This window comes from Doryrhamphus excisus, chromosome 10 (assembly GCF_030265055.1).
Source record: "Doryrhamphus excisus isolate RoL2022-K1 chromosome 10, RoL_Dexc_1.0, whole genome shotgun sequence".
Classification (NCBI taxonomy): domain Eukaryota; kingdom Metazoa; phylum Chordata; class Actinopteri; order Syngnathiformes; family Syngnathidae; genus Doryrhamphus; species Doryrhamphus excisus.
The window spans coordinates 6,440,049-6,458,573 of NC_080475.1; the positions used below are offsets into that span (position 1 = coordinate 6,440,049).

General features: G+C 48.7%; 2 protein-coding genes across 9 annotated transcripts in view; one reads left to right on the plus strand and one right to left on the minus strand.

Moving 5' to 3' along the window:
* Window positions 1–12,940, minus strand: part of LOC131136529 (histone-lysine N-methyltransferase ASH1L-like) — a 29,505-nt gene extending 16,565 nt beyond the window's left edge. For 6 of the 8 annotated variants that reach the window (XR_009131752.1, XM_058083464.1, XM_058083463.1 and 3 more), the window contains exons 1-3: window positions 12,371–12,940; window positions 7,403–8,156; window positions 1,353–5,046 (exon numbers count right to left, since the gene is read on the minus strand). Coding sequence is in view for 6 of the 8 variants with exons in the window: in XM_058083464.1 (XP_057939447.1) it covers window positions 1,353–5,046; window positions 7,403–7,987 (4,279 nt within the window). In the remaining 2 variants the exon portion in view is untranslated. The remainder of the gene's footprint in view (window positions 1–1,352; window positions 5,047–7,402; window positions 8,157–12,370) is intronic. The other 2 variants (XR_009131753.1, XM_058083466.1) reach the window with 1 other exon arrangement.
* Window positions 12,941–13,332: 392 nt separating this feature from the next.
* Window positions 13,333–17,962, plus strand: dap3 (death associated protein 3). Its single transcript, XM_058083476.1, has 13 exons — window positions 13,333–13,697; window positions 13,844–13,885; window positions 13,969–14,082; window positions 14,179–14,280; window positions 15,243–15,351; window positions 15,419–15,511; window positions 15,671–15,801; window positions 16,046–16,126; window positions 17,007–17,171; window positions 17,249–17,308; window positions 17,375–17,464; window positions 17,623–17,740; window positions 17,813–17,962. Exons 2-13 carry the CDS (start codon window positions 13,847–13,849, stop codon window positions 17,896–17,898), a joined length of 1,188 nt encoding a protein of 395 aa, XP_057939459.1. The 5' UTR covers window positions 13,333–13,697; window positions 13,844–13,846; the 3' UTR covers window positions 17,899–17,962.
* The last annotated feature ends 563 nt before the right edge of the window (window positions 17,963–18,525 follow it).

The following is an 18,525-nucleotide window of genomic DNA, read 5'->3' on the forward strand; positions in this document are numbered from 1 at the left end:
AAACTGATAAAAAAACTGATAAAAAAACGGATAAAAAACGGATAAAAAACTGATAAAAAACTGATAAAAAACTGATAAAAAACTGATAAAACAGATAAAAAGAGACACCTAAGAATGCACATAATGGGACACACCTATTCCAGCTTCTGAAAAAACCTCCAAAAACCAAGCTACAGCGACATTCTTCTTTTTATTATTATTATTATTATTACCATTTTTACGCCAAAGAACTAATTTACTTCGTAGTGACACCTTGCCACACCTACTAGCCGGCTAGCCACTAGCCTCACCACACACTTTCTCCCAGAGCATCAGCGCTGCGTTCACAGTCCCTCAGGCCACTCCCGAAAGCAACGCTACATACATAGCAGAAAAATACATACTAATGTCGTTAGCCCATAATTATAACTATTAGTAAACTCAAGTGGAAAAACAGACACGAAACATTTTATAAGTGCAATAACAAACCCCATTTTCCTGGCAATAAAAGACGATAATTATGAAAACATTTTTCCTATAATCGGTCCTGAAACCACTATGCTAACCGTCCCTTTGTTTGTATTTGCTGTCTCTGTAGTTTAGTATGTGTTGGTATTACAAAGGAAGAACGAGTACAGTAGTTCTACTGTAGTTTTTACAGACGTGCCACCATGTTTGTGTTGCCATGTGGAACGTATTCCCATGCGGTCGTGTGTTTGGTTTTTAGACGGCCCCCCACTGACCCGCTAATCCTTCATCAATCACTACTGAGCTCATCTTGTTTTTTTTTCTTTTCCATTTTTCCACCGTCTCCGACAAGGCCGACCACTCTTTGCTTATTGAATCTCTCCAAGTCAAATAGCCCCCGTCGGCCAGCGGCGAGGGGGAAAGCGGGGCGGCTTTAAATAGCCCATGCGGCGGTTAACTAATGATTGCGCTCTCCGGGTAGCCTTGAGCTACCAAACATTGTGCGGTGGGCTCCGGTTTTTGGCTGGTTCCCATCAAGGAATTGCTCCTATAGCTAGAAGACTTTTTTTTTCTTCTTTCGAATTCCAACTGCGCGGTTGCTGAGTGGTTATGAGTGTGTTAAACACATCCGCTGCTCAGCAGAAGGAGTTTGAACAAGGCTATAAAAAGACACCGGTTTGATCTCCGGGCTTTGATGTGCGCCCAAAAAACATCTAAAGTAAAAACAATGTCACTTTTCCCCCCCCAGGTAAATTTCATCTTGACATTGTGTAAATAAATCATCGTATCGCCGAGCAGCGAAATGGGAGTCAAACCCGAACAAAAACACCCGACTGCCATGCTAATATGCAAAGAAACATAAGTTCATAACATGCTCCATCACCTTGTCCTTCCAGGTATCTCACCTGATTCTCTCCTCTCGGTCCAAGCCGGCTGGTCCGTCCTCCATAACCTACCTCCCCCCAGGTTCCTGGTGGCTACCACGCTCCTCAAGCCACGCCCTCCTTTCGCCGCGGCCGAGGATGTGAACAAGTTGGTGTGCGTTGGGGATGGGGACTTCCTGTTCAGGTGAATATCTTCCTCGTCATAGTCCTCATGGTCCGACGGGACCGTTCGGCCTGCGTGTCCACTGAAGGACCCCCAGCTGGAGTTTGGGAACTCTGCACCCCTGGGCTTTGTCCAACCGTGGCTCAGTCCGCCCCACCCTCCCCCGAATGAAGACAAGTGAGAGGAGCCCAGTCCCACGGAGAAAAGAGACGCGGGTCTGGATCTCTCTGACAAAGATGATGCCGATGATGCGGCGGAGAAGGAATTGCTTCCGTTCTCACGTAGCCAAGGTGACTCTTTGGACAGAACGCCGCCCGTTCCTCTCGTGCACTTCTTCACGCCTCCTTGTCCCATCATCAACCGAGACTTTGCACTGGAGAAGCTCTCTCTCGCCACCGCTTCGCCGCCCTCACGATCACGTAACGCCACCTCGTCGTCCATGTTTGGTTCAGTGGGCCTCTCCCTGTGTTTATGTTTGTGTTCGCTCCGCCCGCAGTCACACGGGAGGCTCGACGTGTACCCTCCGCTTCCTTCCACCTCCCCTCCGAAAGCTCCCTCCCTCAGCAGCCTGCTCCTCCGCCTGTGGAACCTGGCGGGGTTGAGTAGGAAGTGGGCGTGGTGCGGCTGTTGCGGGGCGTACTGGTGAGGAGAGGGAATTGGGTACGAGCCGGGAAGGTGGTGGTACAGCGTCGTGGCTGGCGGGTAGCTGCTGTAGAATCCCATGTTGTCGATGCCGTCCTGGAACTTTGACGGACAGCCGCACTGCCGGCGCTCCGGCTTCCTGTTGCAATGCACGGGCTGGCAGGGGTAGAACGGCTGGGGGGGGAAGGCGGGATTGGCGGCAAAGGTGGGAGGGTGAGGCGAATAGAAGCCGTTCAGATTGATCCTGAAGACGTTGGAGCGGTGAGAGTGCGAGGAGTGATGCCGCCTGCCCCCGAGCGCGTTCCCGCTCCCCTCCAAACCCTGTGCCAGCTCCGCTCGAGCCCAGGCTCTCCGACCGATGTGGACTTCGCTGAATTGACCGATGAGCTCTTCCAGTTCCGACAGAAACTCCGGGTCCTGCATGAGTAGCTGCTGGTGTTTCTTTTTGTGTTTATTTTTCTGTTTCTTCAGTGTGTTGTGACCAAGGCAAGGGAAGAAATCGGAATGGGGGCACTTGTTGTTGTGCCCGGGGCAGGGGCACAAGCAGGCGCAGGAAGAGGGGCAGCTGTAATCCCTCCGCTTGTGCCGATGTCGGTGTCGCTCCATGGCTGTTGAGTTGCTGACCGGACTCTTGTGTCTGGACATCAGAAAATGAGAGGCGCTCTCGATAAGAGAAGGATTTTTCGGACCGCCAAGAATTCCCCCGGACCTTTGCCCCAACCGGAGGACGCCTCTCGCCCCCCTCATGTCTGCTCGCTCGCAGACACTGTTGTTATCGGTTCCGATCCCGCTATCGCTGGGCAATGTCTCCTCGCTGTGAGATTCACTCCTGGGGGAGGGGGTCGGGTCTTTTAAGTGGCCCGGGGACCCGGGAGTCGGATGCAGCGTAGGCGGGGGCGAAGAAAGCTTACATGACGACTGGTGAAAAGGGAAGTGGTGCCTGCCCTGGCATGGGCAACTCTTCTTCACAAAGGGGGAGACGGAGGAGCAGGACAGGGGGCGGGGTGACGTGCAGGAGGAAGATGGCGACGGGAGCGAGAACGGGGGAGGAAAAACCAGAGCGGATGTTGGCTCGGTGACACTTCCTTCGCTATAAGGACTCTGGGCCCCACTGGAGTGGGTAAGGGACGGGGAGGGGAAGGGGTGGGCGGGCTGAGACATGAAGAAAGATGTTTCTGTGGGATGGCCGAACAAAGACGACTGAGTGAAGCTGTTGGGTTTCAGATGAGCCGTTTGGGATTTGGGCTTGCGTCCTCGCCTCTTCCCCATGTAGATGGTTCCTCTCTTGCTCACGTTGATGAGAGGCCCCAGCTTGGCCCCGAAGGAGGAGGACAGGGCGGAGAGCGTGGGCACGATCGGAGACTCGGTCGACTTGCATGCGCTTGGATTGTTCTGTGCAGCTTTAATTCTCCTGCCGTCATTCCCGGGATAGCCGGGATTTATTACCTTGTGGAGCCGCCTCTTCTTCCTTTTCTTCCTCTCGTTGATGAGCTTCCTGATCTTTAGCTGCCTGTTTCCCTTTTCGGGAGAAGGGTGAGGATCTGTGACTTCTGTGGGATTCATAGCTTGTTTGCGAGGACGACCGCGTTTTTTCGGGCTGGACTCCGAGACCGGGAACGGTTGAACATTGTCACACCCCAAAAAGGCGATTTCCTCGGGTGAAAGTCGAAGAGGTTCATCGTAGATCATGCAGTGGGATTTGGGGCGGCCTCTTCTTCTGGTAGGGGTCGCAGGGCTTTTCGGGGCGGAAGGCGGGCTGGGGTCTAATGTGGAATGATTCCGTTTCGGGGATGATGGTTTGACCGGAGAAGACACAGACACAGACACAGGAACGCTGGTGGTCGGGGACGGAGAAGGAGACAAATGAGTCAGCTCATCAGTTTGCCGATTAGGTGCCTGGGAGGAACTAGCTTGAGAATCATCTTTCTGATTTTCCGCCCTCTGAGCCCGATGCACCAACTTTGTCCAGCTGGGACGTCGAGCTTTACGTTTCTTCAGCGGTCTGCTGTCTTGCTCTTGCAAGGAATGGGGAGAAAGAGGAGGCGCAGCGGACGAAGACACGGATTGTTTTGGCGGTACCGTTGACCGGCTGAAGACCTCCTTCTCTTTTGACTTATTGTCATCGCCTGCCGGGGCTTGGTGCTCAGCTTCTTTGACCGACGTGCAAATATTATCTCTGATATCCCCACCATCTGGTCTGCCTTTAGGTGTTTGATCTCCTTTACCGTTGCCGCTCCATTTGGTATCCTCTTTCCTGATCTTGTCCTTGTTTTTCTCAGCTTTTTCTCCAGTCTTTGGTTCCTCACCACCTTTATGGTCAGACACCGGTCGCTCCTTCCCATGTCTCCATTTGCCATCTTTTCCTTTGTCTTTTTTCTTCTTTTTTATTCCTTCCTTTCGACTGTCAGCCTTCACTCTTGCTAGGTCCAGTCCATCTCCCTTTGATTTTTTCTCCTTCCGTTTCTCTTTCCTTATCTTCCGCTCTTTCTTTTTGTCTTTGGAGAGATATCGTGAAGGATCCGCATCCGGTGACTGAGAAGACATATCCCTTTCGGGCAAACAGAGCTGAGTTTCAGAGGAGCTTGGAGGTGTTGTGGATGGTTCCACGCAAGGAACTGGAGAGCCGCTGTGTTTCCCGGATTTGATTTTTGGGCTATCTCCGATGTTTTCTTCAGAGCATCTCCCATTGGAAAGCCCTTTCTGCTTCTGGGTCTGCACCACACCATTGTGGTTCTTGTTGATTCCCGCTTCAGGAGGCGTGTCTACGCATGGCGTGGAAGTTGAAGGCGAGGAAAGTTTAGGTCCTGCAGGAACCGGCTGGTCACGGATGCTTGGAGTCTTCTCTTTCTTTACGCTCTCAGGCGGACCACTTGAAGTTGCGTCTGCGTTCGTGGCCAGTTTCAGTGGAACCTGGGACGTGTGTGGGGGGGGAAAAAAAGCAATCTCTGATTATTGTGACATCATTGCGACGGCTGCTATTGACAACGGTGGGAGGACGACAATAACAGAAATGCTTTTGTTTTTGTCCAGCCATTAAAGTCGAGACTGAGGACAAAGTGACTCAATCAGGCAGAGAAAGGAGGGCACATCGAGGAGGAGACAGAGCGAGGTGACGGAAACGGGAAACGGAGGGGGTGACACAGAAAGGAAAGGCGCAGAGCAGAGGAAGAGAGCGGGACGGGGACAGAAGGGGAGTGAAAGATAAATGAGAGCAGGTAGAGAAAGGAGAGGATGTAAAAATAGACGAGAGGGACAGATATAGAGTGTCAGGCGAAGAGAAAACGCTCGCGCTATTGGTGACTATAAATTGCCGCTAATATAGATGAGAAGGCCTGACATTTTGTACTTGTCCTGTAATTTTGGTACGCGCTGCGGCTTGAGTGGCGTTTGTGCAGCTCGAGCAATAAGCTTCCCCTTGGGCGACTGTCAGAAGGACTGATGGACCAATGCCTGTAATGGCCGAGCGGTTGCTGTGCCGCCCGTCCTATTTATAGGCCGCTTTATTTAAATGTGCTGCTTGCTTTTAAAGATCGAGACAATTGCTCGTATGACCTTAGAACGGGACGGCGCACCACAAGGCTGAGCGATTTTACTCCATGTGGTTCGGAACCAAAACCAAAGCACGGCGACAGCACATATGTTCCGTTAATACTGTCGGAATACTTTTTACTACCTCGACCCGACAATAATACACCATGAATACATCACAGCATATCCTTGCAATCTGGATAGCGTGCTGTATGTGTGGGTAGCAGTAGCAGGCCTGGAACGGAAAAGGGTCTCCAGGCTCCGGCTTCTCCTTGGCACCATCGCTAGTCATGACTCCCACCAGCCGAAGCGTGTTTGTTTGGATGCGTGACGCGAGAAACACTCATTTTTAATCCGTGGCGCACCTTTGTACCCAACTGAAGGTTCCATATACCGAATACACCTAGCGGGTGGTATTGGAGTTATTGACTTAATGTTCTGTATCGAAATATTGACATTGATATTTTTGGAATGCGGGAGTAAACCCGAGTACACGGAGAAAACCACACACATGGAGAACATACAAGCGCCAATTCGGACTCATATTTCCCCCATCTCCTGGCTGTGGGGCCAACATGCTAACCACAAGGCGAGATATACAGTAAACCTCGGATATATCGGATTCAATTGTTCCCACTGGTTTTTGTCCGATATAAGCGAAATCCGTTATACTATGCGTATACCGGAAAATGTCCATTTTACGCATTTCTCGGATTTATATCCGGGATATGCGTAAATGGGATTTTATCCGTTATAAAAAGGCACTTCCTTGACTATGTTTCCAATGTACCTGGACGCGCAGGCAACGCTGCAAACGCTGCAAATGACGTCGTATAGCGGCCTGTCACGATTCGGCGAATCGGAGCGCCACGATGCGGCCATCCGATATATGCCAGGGAAATTTCATGGAAATGCGTTGGAACGGGACTGGAGATTTTGTCCGAAATAGGCGAAATCCGTTATAAAAAAATCCGATATATGCAATGAATTTTTATTGGAAATGCATTACAGAAAAATCGGTTCTTTTTTATCTGTCCGTTGTGAGCGAATTTCCGATATATCCGAGTCCGATATATCCGAGGTTTACTGTAGTTCAATTTCTCCAGCTGACATCTGACACATGTTGGACTTCTTTAGACAGCAAACTCGTTGCAACGGAATATCAACTGAATAAAAAACAATCAATTCCACACAATCAACTATGGTCGACTGATGGTATTGGGTAAAATGTGCAACATTTTGACTCAGGTAAGTGTTTAACTCGTCCAAAGCAGCTGCACATTTTATTCTTTGCATGCTTTTGATTTGTAATTTGTTGAGAAATGAATGAAACCAGAAGATGGTTTAGGGTGCACGGCAACGTTACTTAGCTAGCTATTAAATAGCTGTAACATCAGCAGCCCCGGGAACGCCGAACCAAAGGAAAACGATTGGCCGTCTCTGTGGCTCCCATCAGCCTTGCCGGGCTTTAATAGCGAGCTACAGCTCATTGTTTTTGCTCCGTCGACAACAGCTTTATTGTTTTGGACTCGTCTCCCTGCTCTCGTGTCTGTGTTTACAGCCCAGTCCCGGCGGGACCGGAGGACTGGAGAACCGGAGGACTTGAGTGAACGTGTTCCACAAATGCTGAATGTAAGCAACAGTTTACAACAAAGGTCAACATGTTGTCAACGGTAACGATTGTTTTGTTCACAGCTTGCTTACGCCGCGCTAAGCCGCCATTGAAGGTTCAACCCACCTGTTTGGCAGACTTGGTCCCTGAGCTGGCAATGGCTGACGCTGAGCCGGAAGCTGTAGGACATGACGCCGGCGATGAAGACGATGATAACTGCGGAGGCAGGGTTTGTTTGGATGCGGTCTGCACACCGTCCGAGCCTGAGATGGACTCCCTGTTGGCGTGGTCCGGATTAGAGCCGCCCCTGCTGGGGAGCGCCCCTCCTCGGACCTGCCTCTGGTAGGTTCTGATGGTGGGCTTGCAGACGTAGCTCTCCAAGATCTTGGGCGGCTTCTTGGTGCGCTTGGCCTGGACTCCGATGCGGAGTCGCACATTCCCGTCGGGGCAGCCGCTGTCTTTGCCACATATCTGAAGCTGCTGCTGCCCTGCGCCTCCGCAGCGCCCCTCGATGAGCAACTCCAGTACTGCCCCCTTGTCCCCTTCTCTCTTTTTCCCTCGTCGCTCCTCTTTCCTACTACAGTCCGAATCCTCCCCCTCGACCATCCGCTTTCGTTTATCCTGGTCCTGCTCCAAGTCCTCAGGTGCAGGGGACGCATCCAGAGTGGAGTCCGTCATCGGAGGGGTACCCCCCTTCATTCTCTGGTCCATCAGAGAAGTCAGGGGGGAGGAGCAGAGGGCTGTGCACTTCCCAGTAGGGGGAGGTTGCTTGCAGGTAGGAGTGATAGATTGAAGAAAAAGAGTCCGACTATGGAGAGTTGAGCTTCTTCATCTGGCAACGGACAATCTTTGGTCCGTTGGGCTTGAGCTCACAAAACGCCTGTTAAGATAGAGAGAGCGAAAGAGAGAGATAGAAAGAGAGGGAGGGGGGGCGGACAGAAAGATAGAATCCAGTGATTAGTCACTTCAGTGAGCACAGATGCTGAGTAGCAACAGCAGCACAGAAACTGGAAGGAAAGTCCCCTTCCAGTCGGGCAGCTGCAAGGAGGCACGAGTGTGTGTCCACAGAGATGATCTCATCACGCAGAGGACCCCGGGGGCTAATCAACGCCGCCGATTCCCCGAATGCCTGCACTTACTGGAAGCGAGCCTGAGTCACGTTCTTCCAAAACAATGTGCGAGTAAGACGGCAAAAAAAAACAAAAAACTTTTGACCTCTGGGTCGATTATCATTCAATCGGCACCTCGCTGATTCCAGCCCCCGCCCCCGCACACCCCCCCCTCTTCCCTTACTCTCGCCGCCATCTTTGCGCCTTCTGTTCTCAGCTACTCCCACCAGCACTTCTCCGCTCACCCTTCCCTCCAATCCGCTGTACTTTCTTTTCTCTCTGAAAAAACTCCCCCTTTTCATTTCTGGCAGAAAGCTTTCGCATGCATTCTCTATTAGCCCCCCCCCCCCATCTCGCTCGCTCTCTCGCTCTCATTCTGAGTCGCGCTAAACGGTCAAAGTCATACACTATATTCTCGTTAATCACAACCATATTTCCTCCTGCACTTCATTCCGTTCCAAATCCCTCCAGCCACAGTCCCAACTAACCCCCCCCCCCCCCTTCCTCGCCACTCAGTCATGGTAACACCACGTAGCAAAAGGGGGGGGGAAACTTATTTTTGGAAGGGAGCGCAAATTCCTTCTCCTCCCGTTGCTTCCTCTGAGTCAAGTAAGCTTTTCATTGACCCCGTTGTTGATGGACTTTTAATGTGACATTACAGCGAAGCAACACGCCCTAAAATAATATTCTACCCCACCAAAATAAACGCCGCCCCCCTCAGCCTCGCCCCATCCTTCATGACATTGCTTCTTACATCATGGGAGACATGAATTTTATAATATACCCACCCGGGGAGCCTCTTGGGATATCCACTCAAGCGCCTCCTTAAACAGACAAGAGCATCATAGATAATGTTTTCATTTAGGAGCCCCCCCCCACGCACACACCCTAAAAACCACCCCTGGAATCAGACGGAACGCCGATTCCAGTAAGAGCGTTACGTAAGAGCGTATTCCCACCTCCAAGCCCTGCCATGAAATCAAATAGGAGCGGTTAAAGATCCTAACAGCCGACCTTCTCGCACGCCTCCTAAGCAGGAGGGGACGTCGTGCTTTGTGGTCCCCAACTTAAAGGGAACCCATCCCGCCCCGCGTGGATCCGAGTGCATACTTAATAGTACTTTATACTCTCCGGACCGTAGCGCTCAAACATAACTCTAAATTATTCTAACATTGGACCGGCAGCTATTTCCCGTGACAGGATGATGGGTGGACCTGACACCCGGAGTGAGCGCGGGCTACTCGGCGGTGCCGAGGCGACGATTAAATCATGATAATGGCTCGCCATCTTTCCGGCCGCCATCAGCATTCAATGAAGGCGTTATCATCATCATCATCATCATCATCAATAACCGGCATCTGCCTGACAACAGCACCAGCACGGGAGCTCAGCTGGGTGTCAGGATGCTGTGTTGATGCCCCCAGCGCTTCGCACGCACACACACACACACACACACACACACACACACACACACACACATGCAAAGTTTATCCTGTCAGCAAAAGAAATAGAGACCGTGTCTACTAAAGAGGCTCCATATTGGCTTCCTTAACGATGTAGCGATATCATTTCCCAAAGCGATATACGTACATACGTAGCTTAAGTAACGAATGAACACATTGTGCTTCTTTTACTGTGATTTCACACAAATACTGCAATATGCAATGTAACTTATAGATATGGGCTCACTTTACAATAAGTACTAATTACTAAAGCACGTCAATTTAGAGTAGTTACTGAGGAACTGATGACTAAAGCACGTCAATTTAGAGTAGTTACTAGGAACTAATAAAGAGCGAATGACTAAGACGCACAAATACGAATGAAGAACTAACGAGGAACTCTTGAGTAAAGTAGTTACTGAGGAACTAAGACATACATTTAGAGTAGTTACTCAGATTGGATTGGAAGATTGGAACTCAGATGAGAGGTCAAACATCTTCAAAGACAGGGGTGTCCATAGTGCAGCCCGGGGTCGTTACGTTACTGAGGAACTCATGAAGAACTATAATGACTAAGGCACATACACTTAGAGTAGTTACTGAGGAACTCATGACCGACACATACATTTAGAGTAGTTACTGAGGAACTCATGAAGAACTAGTGAGGAACTATAATGACGAAGGCACATACATTTAGAGTAGTTACTGAGGAACTCATGACCGACACATACATTTAGAGTAGTTACTGAGGAACTCATGACCGACACATACATTTAGAGTAGTTACTGAGGAACTCATGAAGAACTAGTGAGGAACTATAATGACTAAGGCACATACATTTAGAGTAGTTACTGAGGAACTAATGACAGGTGCATACGGTTAGAGTAGTTACTCAGGAAGTAATTAACTAATGGGGAACTGATGAGTAGAGTAGTTACTGAGAAACTAAGGCACATACATTTAGAGTAGTTACTGAGGAACTCATGACCGACACATACATTTAGAGTAGTTACTGAGGAACTCATGAAGAACTAGTGAGGAACTATAATGACTAAGGCACATACATTTAGAGTAGTTACTGAGGGAACTAATGACAGGTGCATACGGTTAGAGTAGTTACTCAGGAACTAATGAAGAACTAACAGGGAACTGATGAGTAGAGTAGTTACTGAGAAACTAAGGCACATACATTTAGAGTAGTTACTGAGGAACTAATGACCGGCACATACATTTAGAGTAGTTACTGAGGGACTCATGAAGAACTAATGAGGAACTATAATGACTAAGGCACATACATTTAGAGTAGTTACTGAGGAACTAATTAAGAACTAATGGGGAACTGATGAGTAGAGTGGTTACTGAGAAACTAAGGCACATACATTTAGAGTAGTTACTGAGGAACTTGGGAAGAACTAATGGGGAACTAATGAGTAGAGTAGTTACTGAGGAACTAAGACACATACATTTAGAGTAGTTATTCGGGATCTATATATATCATCAGTACTTACTGATGAACTAATGCAGTATATATGATGAAATAATCACTAAAATACACACATTTAGAGTAGTTACTGAGGAACTTATGAGGAACTAATGACTAAGATACACAAATCCGAATGAACAACTAATGAGGAACTAATGAGTAGTGACTGAGGATCTAATACACAAACTTCAGGTAGTTACTGAGGAATGAATGAAGAACTAACGAGGACCTACTGAGTAGAGTAGTTACTGAGGAACTAAGACCACCCTAGGTTCTACCACTGCGACATCGAACCTTAACGTTTGCCACAAACTGTGTACTGACGGTACCTCCCCGGAGACAAGTTCCCAAGTTGGAAACCTCCCAGAGTCAAGACCCATCAGAGCATGGACGGGACCACCACGGTACTGGTACTATCACAATACTGCACAATTCCCATACCATTTCTTAGTGGACTACTATACGCAGTACACAGTCAGTCACCCTGCGTGGGTACCAAATTTCAAGGGAACCACGTAAGCACCTTTTAAGGTAACACACACGTGACCACCTCCTGTACTTTTTTACTGAATGACACGCGCACGTTGAGCTCCTTGTAAAGCGTGTTGGGCGTACATTGGGCGTACATTGGGCGTACATTGTGTACCCGGATGACAGCTGCGTAGGCTTACTGATATTTCCACGGGAGGTACTCACAGTCGGGGCAGAGGGGGTGTTGCCGCACTCTCTCAAACACGCACACGCACACACACACACACACACATTACGACTTTGCGCACCTGAAAAAAAATGCACGTCAAACAACCGTACACACACATACACACATACGGAAGTGAGGGCTTGTGGCGCGCCACCTTGTTGTTTTTCCCTCCTTTCGCTGCTGCTGCTGGCGGGAAAAGACATTGCAACGTGCACGGCGGACACACTCGGCAACAAGGGATAAAATTAGCGCAAAGTGCATGATCGCGATCCTGCGTGGCGCGAACGGGCCTGCGCACACACCCCCACAAACATCGCGTAGATGTCTGCAAAAAAAAAAAAAGCCACGCAAGCCACTTACCTCCTTTAAAAGCGGTCCCGGAGCAAACTGCGTTAGAAGACGCTGGAGAAGGTGAAGATGTTGCTGTCCGGACCCCCCACCACCCCCCCACCCCCCGAACTCTCCTCCTCCGTCCACCAGCTCCACCGCCACCCGTGTGTGTGTGTGTGTGTGTGTGAAAATCCACGGCGCCGAGCAAAACAACGACGTGGCGTGGATTAGACGCGTTAAAGGTTACGCGACTCGTCCTCGGAGCTTCCTCCGCGGAGCAACAACATTGGCGCTGGTGTTTTCATAATCGTACAGTGGGCAGCTCCGGTGCGTTGCTGCATGTCCGCCGCCAGGTGGCGCGCTGGCTGCTCTTCCATCCAGTCCTGGCTCTTTTTCTCCCCCCCCTCTCGCTCTCACTTCCCGGCATGAAAAGTTGCGTCGTTTCCCGCCAGTAATAATACAGACTCGCGCTGCGTGTCCGGGTGTCCCACGGGCCCTGAACGCCGCAGCAGCATACAGTAATGCACTGTATACGCGCGTGTGCGAGTGGGTGTGCGCTCAAGGAGGTAAACAGTGAACGCAACAGCGCAAGAAACGACAAGGAGGGAGGGGCGTTATTTGGAGGATACGTTGGATTAATAAAATGGCGACCATTTGGCTCAAGTCCTGAGGAAACAAAAGTTGTGCGTCTGGTCGGGGGGTGGGCGGGTCGATCCGAATGTCAACCATAGCAATACCAGGGGTAGTATCGGTTTTGGATCGATGCAAACGTGGTTAGATCGATAATTATTTACAGTGTTTTACATATATTTGGGTTTTTATTGTGTTTTTCATATTCTTGTATTGTTGATGTTGTCTTAAAAACTGTGATCACCTTTACCTTTACAATCTACATTGCAATATATATATGGATATATATATATATATATATAAATGAAATAATGCATGGGGTAATATCTAATCGTAAATTACGACATTTTATTTTTATAATATGGTGGTAAATGGGCAAAAAAATAACATTCTGCAAGCTAAAAGTGGCCCAGGAACCAAAGTTTTTTGTCCCCCTTTGACCTAGTAAACATTTACCACATATAAAGCTGAATAAGTAAACAAATAACGATCATAAACGTGTCTAATATTTATTGTATTGCTATTTTGTGCCTACTGCGAGCTTATTGGTTAGCGTGTTACGTCACTTCCGGTCAGACAGACTGCGTCATGGCGGCGCCCATGACAGGTTTAGCACATTGACTTCTATCGGAAGTCTGCTTGTTTCTCCTCCACGTTTTGTCCTAGAATGTAAATAATTAGAGGGCGTTCGTGTACCAGAAACAACAATTGGCAACAGGACTAGCAGGTAAATGTGCGAGTGTGGTTTTATTTGGATTACAGGCATTGTTGTGTACATGGCTAGCTTGTAGTGCTAAGTGTTAGCGGAAGGTTACATGACGGTTGTGCGAAAAATGCTTCTTGGGCGCGTTTGCTAATGTTTCAACATTTCAGACCATGGCTCTTCACCGACTGTCCGCCAGGCTTCGACCCACGGTAAGCTAGGACTTGATGCTAAAACGGGGACATTTTAGACTGGTCTCGTCCACTGTGTGTTTATTCAAGTCATTCTCTTGCAGGGTGCCAGAGTCCGGTGGCTTCATACAAGTGGATCAGGCCAGCAGCAGGAGGCTTTGGTGGCAGAACCAGAATCTGAACCCTTCTCGGTCTTCAGGACAAATGAGAACGATCCAGTATGTAAAGATGCTCCTCGGGTGTAGAGGAAGTGGAACATCACTGATTGTGTTGGTTATTTTTGATTTTATTCTCACCTTTTGTGTCTTGGTTAGGCTTGCCAGTCTGAGAAACATATTGGACAGTTTTACACCATATCACCTGCACACACCCGTAGCGTCTTCCCTCACGGCCTCCCCTGCCGCTTTCAGCAACAGGTTAGTTTGGTACGCCATCTTTGTGGCTGCGGTGAGTAAATATTTCATAAATGTTTGTATTTTCATTTGTGTTCCATTTAGTTTGTCACCACTGAACAATAACTTACACATTTGATATGATTATAATTAAAAAAAACCTGCTGAAAATGCAGTTTTTGATCCGAACATTATAGTGGCTTTCATTTGTCCACCAGATGGCGCCACATTTCCCCATTCAGTGCATGCAGTACATGTCAGACATTTTATGGTTTTCTAAGTGTAATTATTAATGTCAGATGACTATGTTATGGGGTTATGTTCCAAGACCCCCAGCAGATGCTGAAAAAGCCATAAATGTCCTAATAAAGCCGATTTTTGCTACTATAAACTCCTGATGCTCTGCGTGATCGACCACCGATCAAAATCGACCTATTTCTGCACACATGTGTCATTATGTAAACACTGGAGCTATGTTAACACATTGGCATTTAAATTGTTTAAAACCCCAATACATCGTTTATATTTGATATGCATGATATTTAAAAAAGACAGACTTGTTTAAAGTGATGAAATGATTAAAAGATTTCTGGCATTTTGTGCTTTTAGGAGCTCAATTTTTTTCTTAACGCTGTTGAAAAAGAAGTGATGAAAATCATGCTAATGCTAACAATCACATACCAATCTTGTTTAAAATGGGGGGGGGGGGGGGTATGATATTTTTCGACCAGGTTTTGTGAAGTTGACATTTTTTGGCATTATGGACAACTGAGATATCAAGGCGGCATGACTGAGGTGGAAGAGTGGTCGTCTCCCAACCTGAAGGTCATGGGTTCGATACTCCATCCATTGTGATCATGTGGAAGTATCCTTGGGCTTTGGGGGCCTTGGTGGTGGAGAATCGCCATCCAAGAGGAAGACCATGAAATTGTATCCAATAATCTTCTCCGAGGTTTCTAACAGAGAGCTCGTTCCGCTTTTTGTAGGTGAAGACGTTCAACGAAGCTTGCGTGATGGTGAGGCGGCCCGCTCTGGAGGTCATCTCCTACCTGAAGGAAACGGACGACAGCAAACCTGTGCGGCGATATATGTTCTGTATCCTTATGGTATAACGTCACACCAATGGTTGTCATATCGGGATGAAGCTTAGCGACTTGTTCAGATGGATTAAAGGGCGGCGGGAAGACCATGTCCCTTTGTCACGTGGTGCACTTTTGCTACACGCAGGGATGGCTGGTGCTGCACGTGCCCGATGGTGAGATCATTCGACGACGTCTTCGTTCTTTGGTTGCATTTGAAGTCTGTTTCTCACAGGACCGCATGTCATCGTCTCATTAGCATAATTGCACCTTGCAGTTTTTTTAGGTTCGGTCCATCTTCTTGAGCTTCTCCTGCGTGTTCTCTGTCCCCGCAGCCCACAGCTGGGTGAAGAACTGCAAGGAGCTGCTGCCGTCGTCCTTCAGCGCCTCCCGCTTCGACCAGCCTCTGCAAGCCACCCAGTGGCTGACCAACTTCAGAACCACCAACGAGCCCTTCCTCTCCAAGGTGAGCACGTGCGGGTGTTGGCGCCGTTTGCGTCGGGAGACCGTAGCGCATCATCACGCTGATGATGCACATAAAGCAGCAGGGGCGTCCGTTATTTAATGGCCTTTTAATGAGAGGCATTACCTCCCCGGAGTTTATAGTCTACTTGAGTAAACGGGAATGTAATCACCCAAATCCACATCATAAATCTTCTTGGTCTAACGTAAAACGTGCAAATCCTTCCGTACCCCCACCTCTCTCCCAGATAACCACGACACAGCGCTACGTGTGGACCAAGAGAGAATTCACGGAGGAGGGCAGACCCCTTGGAGAGCTGGTGGATCAGGTACGCCTTTTTAGAAAGTCATATAAAAATCACATTTAAATACGACAGGAGTCTTATTTGTACCGATATTAATTTATTAGAGACATTTTAGACAATCATTTTGCTAGAATTAAGTTCTGATGTTTTTTATTTGTACTATAATATGCCTTATATTTCCTTATATGGGGGGTGCCCGGATACAGTGCGACCAATCACAGTGGAGTAAATTAAAACAGAAATCCGTAGGGTAGCTGGACTCACCCTAAGAGATAGGATGAGGAGCTCAGCCATCCGGGAGGGGCTCAGAGTAGAGCCGCTTCTCCTTCACATCGAGAGGAGTCAGTTGAGGTGGCTCGGGCATCTAGTCCGGATGCCTCCCGGACGCCTCCCTGGGGAGGTGTTCCGGGCATGCCCGGCCGGGAAAAGGCCCCGGGGCAGACCTAGGACACGCTGGAGGGACTATGTCTCACAGCTGGCCTGGGAACGCCTCGGTGTCCTCCCGGTGGAGCTGGAGGAGGTGGCCGGGGACCGGGAAGTCTGGGCTTCCCTTCGAAGACTGCTGCCCCCGCGACCCGCACCCGGATAAGCGGAGGAAAATGGATGGATGGATGGAAATCCAAGGAAATATTGCTGGAGTAGATGCAGATTCTGGAAGATCTAGAAAGCTTTGTGTGCGGGTTATGGTGTGAAGCTGCTCTATAGGAGTCCACTACTCAATACTACGGGGCCCAAAATGAGCATAATAGGTCCCCATAGTGGGTCCCCATACTGGGTCCCCATACTGGGTCCCCATACTGGGTCCCCATAGTGGGTCTCCATAGTGGGTCCCCATAGTAGGTCCCCTTTAAGAAAGAACTGTAAGCATGCATCAAATGTGGTTTTTTTGGTGGGGGGTCCGCAGGGCATCTCCCGCGTGAAGAGCAGCAGCGACGTGGTGGGCGCGGTGATGAAGGAGCTGAGGCTGCAGAGCGGCCGGCCGGGCGGCGTCTTCCGCCTGGCCGTCGCCGTGGACGGCGTCAACGCTCTGTGGGGGCGCTCCACCATCAAGAAGGAGGACAAAAGCGCGGTGAGCCCAAAGTCGGCTGGCGAACTCCGTCACCGAAGCTTCCCGCTTCCTGACGTGCCGCTACGTTTTCCCGCCAGGTGGATCCCGAGGAGCTGACTTTGATTTGCAACCTGAGGAAGCTGATGAGGAACGACTGGGTGAGAAGACGTGAAGTGTCCATTTTTAGATTTGCTTCCATTCCTTTCCTGTCTTCTCCTTTTTAGACGGGAGGCGCCATCATCACCACGCTGTCCTACACGGGCGCCGTCTACCCTCCTAAAAACGCCTACCTGCCTCAAGAGCTGCTGGGAGAGGTCAGAGGTCATTTATATAGTGCTTGATTTGTTTCTAACTTGAAACGCAGGTCATATTACAAAAGTACACGTTATATAAATAATATGAAAATACTCTTAAAGGGACCTATTACGCTCACTTTTCGGTGGTAATATTTTTGGTTTCTCCTCCATTTCAGCGAGGCTTTGACAACATGGATCCGTTCATCCCGGTGTCGGTGCCCTATTACGACGAGAAAGAGTTCGAGAGCTGCTATCTGTACTACGTAGACCGCAACTGGCTGCAACATCCCAAGAGTAAGAATCACTGCTCACGCCGCCGCTACGCACACGCCATACCAGTCTTCCTTCATCGTACTTCCTTCTCAGGCCGAACGGAGGAGGGCAAGAAAGAAGTCGTCTTTTTGACCGACAGGAACCCTTCGCTTGTGGACAGGATCTGCGCCTTCCTATGAAGTCTGAGGCAACTTCAAAGATCCGCCCGATTAGAATTGCATAAACCGTCTGTATTCATTATTCTGTAAATTATTCATTCAACACGTTTACTAATAAAGTATGTAACGTTATTGTTTTGAAGTATGCTGCAAGCTCAGCCACATTCTAATAATATCACTTAATAGCAAAAATATGAACACATAAGTTCCAATTTAACAAGAATAATATTGTAATTAAAACATTTAAGTTTTTTTAAGATGTAATTTTTGGAAAATTAGGTTGAGGGTTTATGGAAATAAAGTAATAATTACCTGAAGAAAAGTTGACTAAAGTAAACTAAAGATATTTTCTGAATACACGCCATTTACCTTTTAATGCAGTATTTTTACGTGAGGCAACTTTAATGCTATTTTAATGCATCTCTTAAGTCCCGAGTGAAACAGCACCACCAAGCGGCCGGCTCCGTTATTACACACTTGTTCACGTGACCTCGCCGACCAAAAACACGCCGAAAAAGCCAGCGGTGGTCCTAAACTGCTGTCATGGCAGGTAGGACCGATTTGAGACGGTTTAAAACGACGGAAACGCGAGTAAAGGTCACAGAATGACACAATAGGAAACACGTGTGTCAGCTGAATTGTTATATT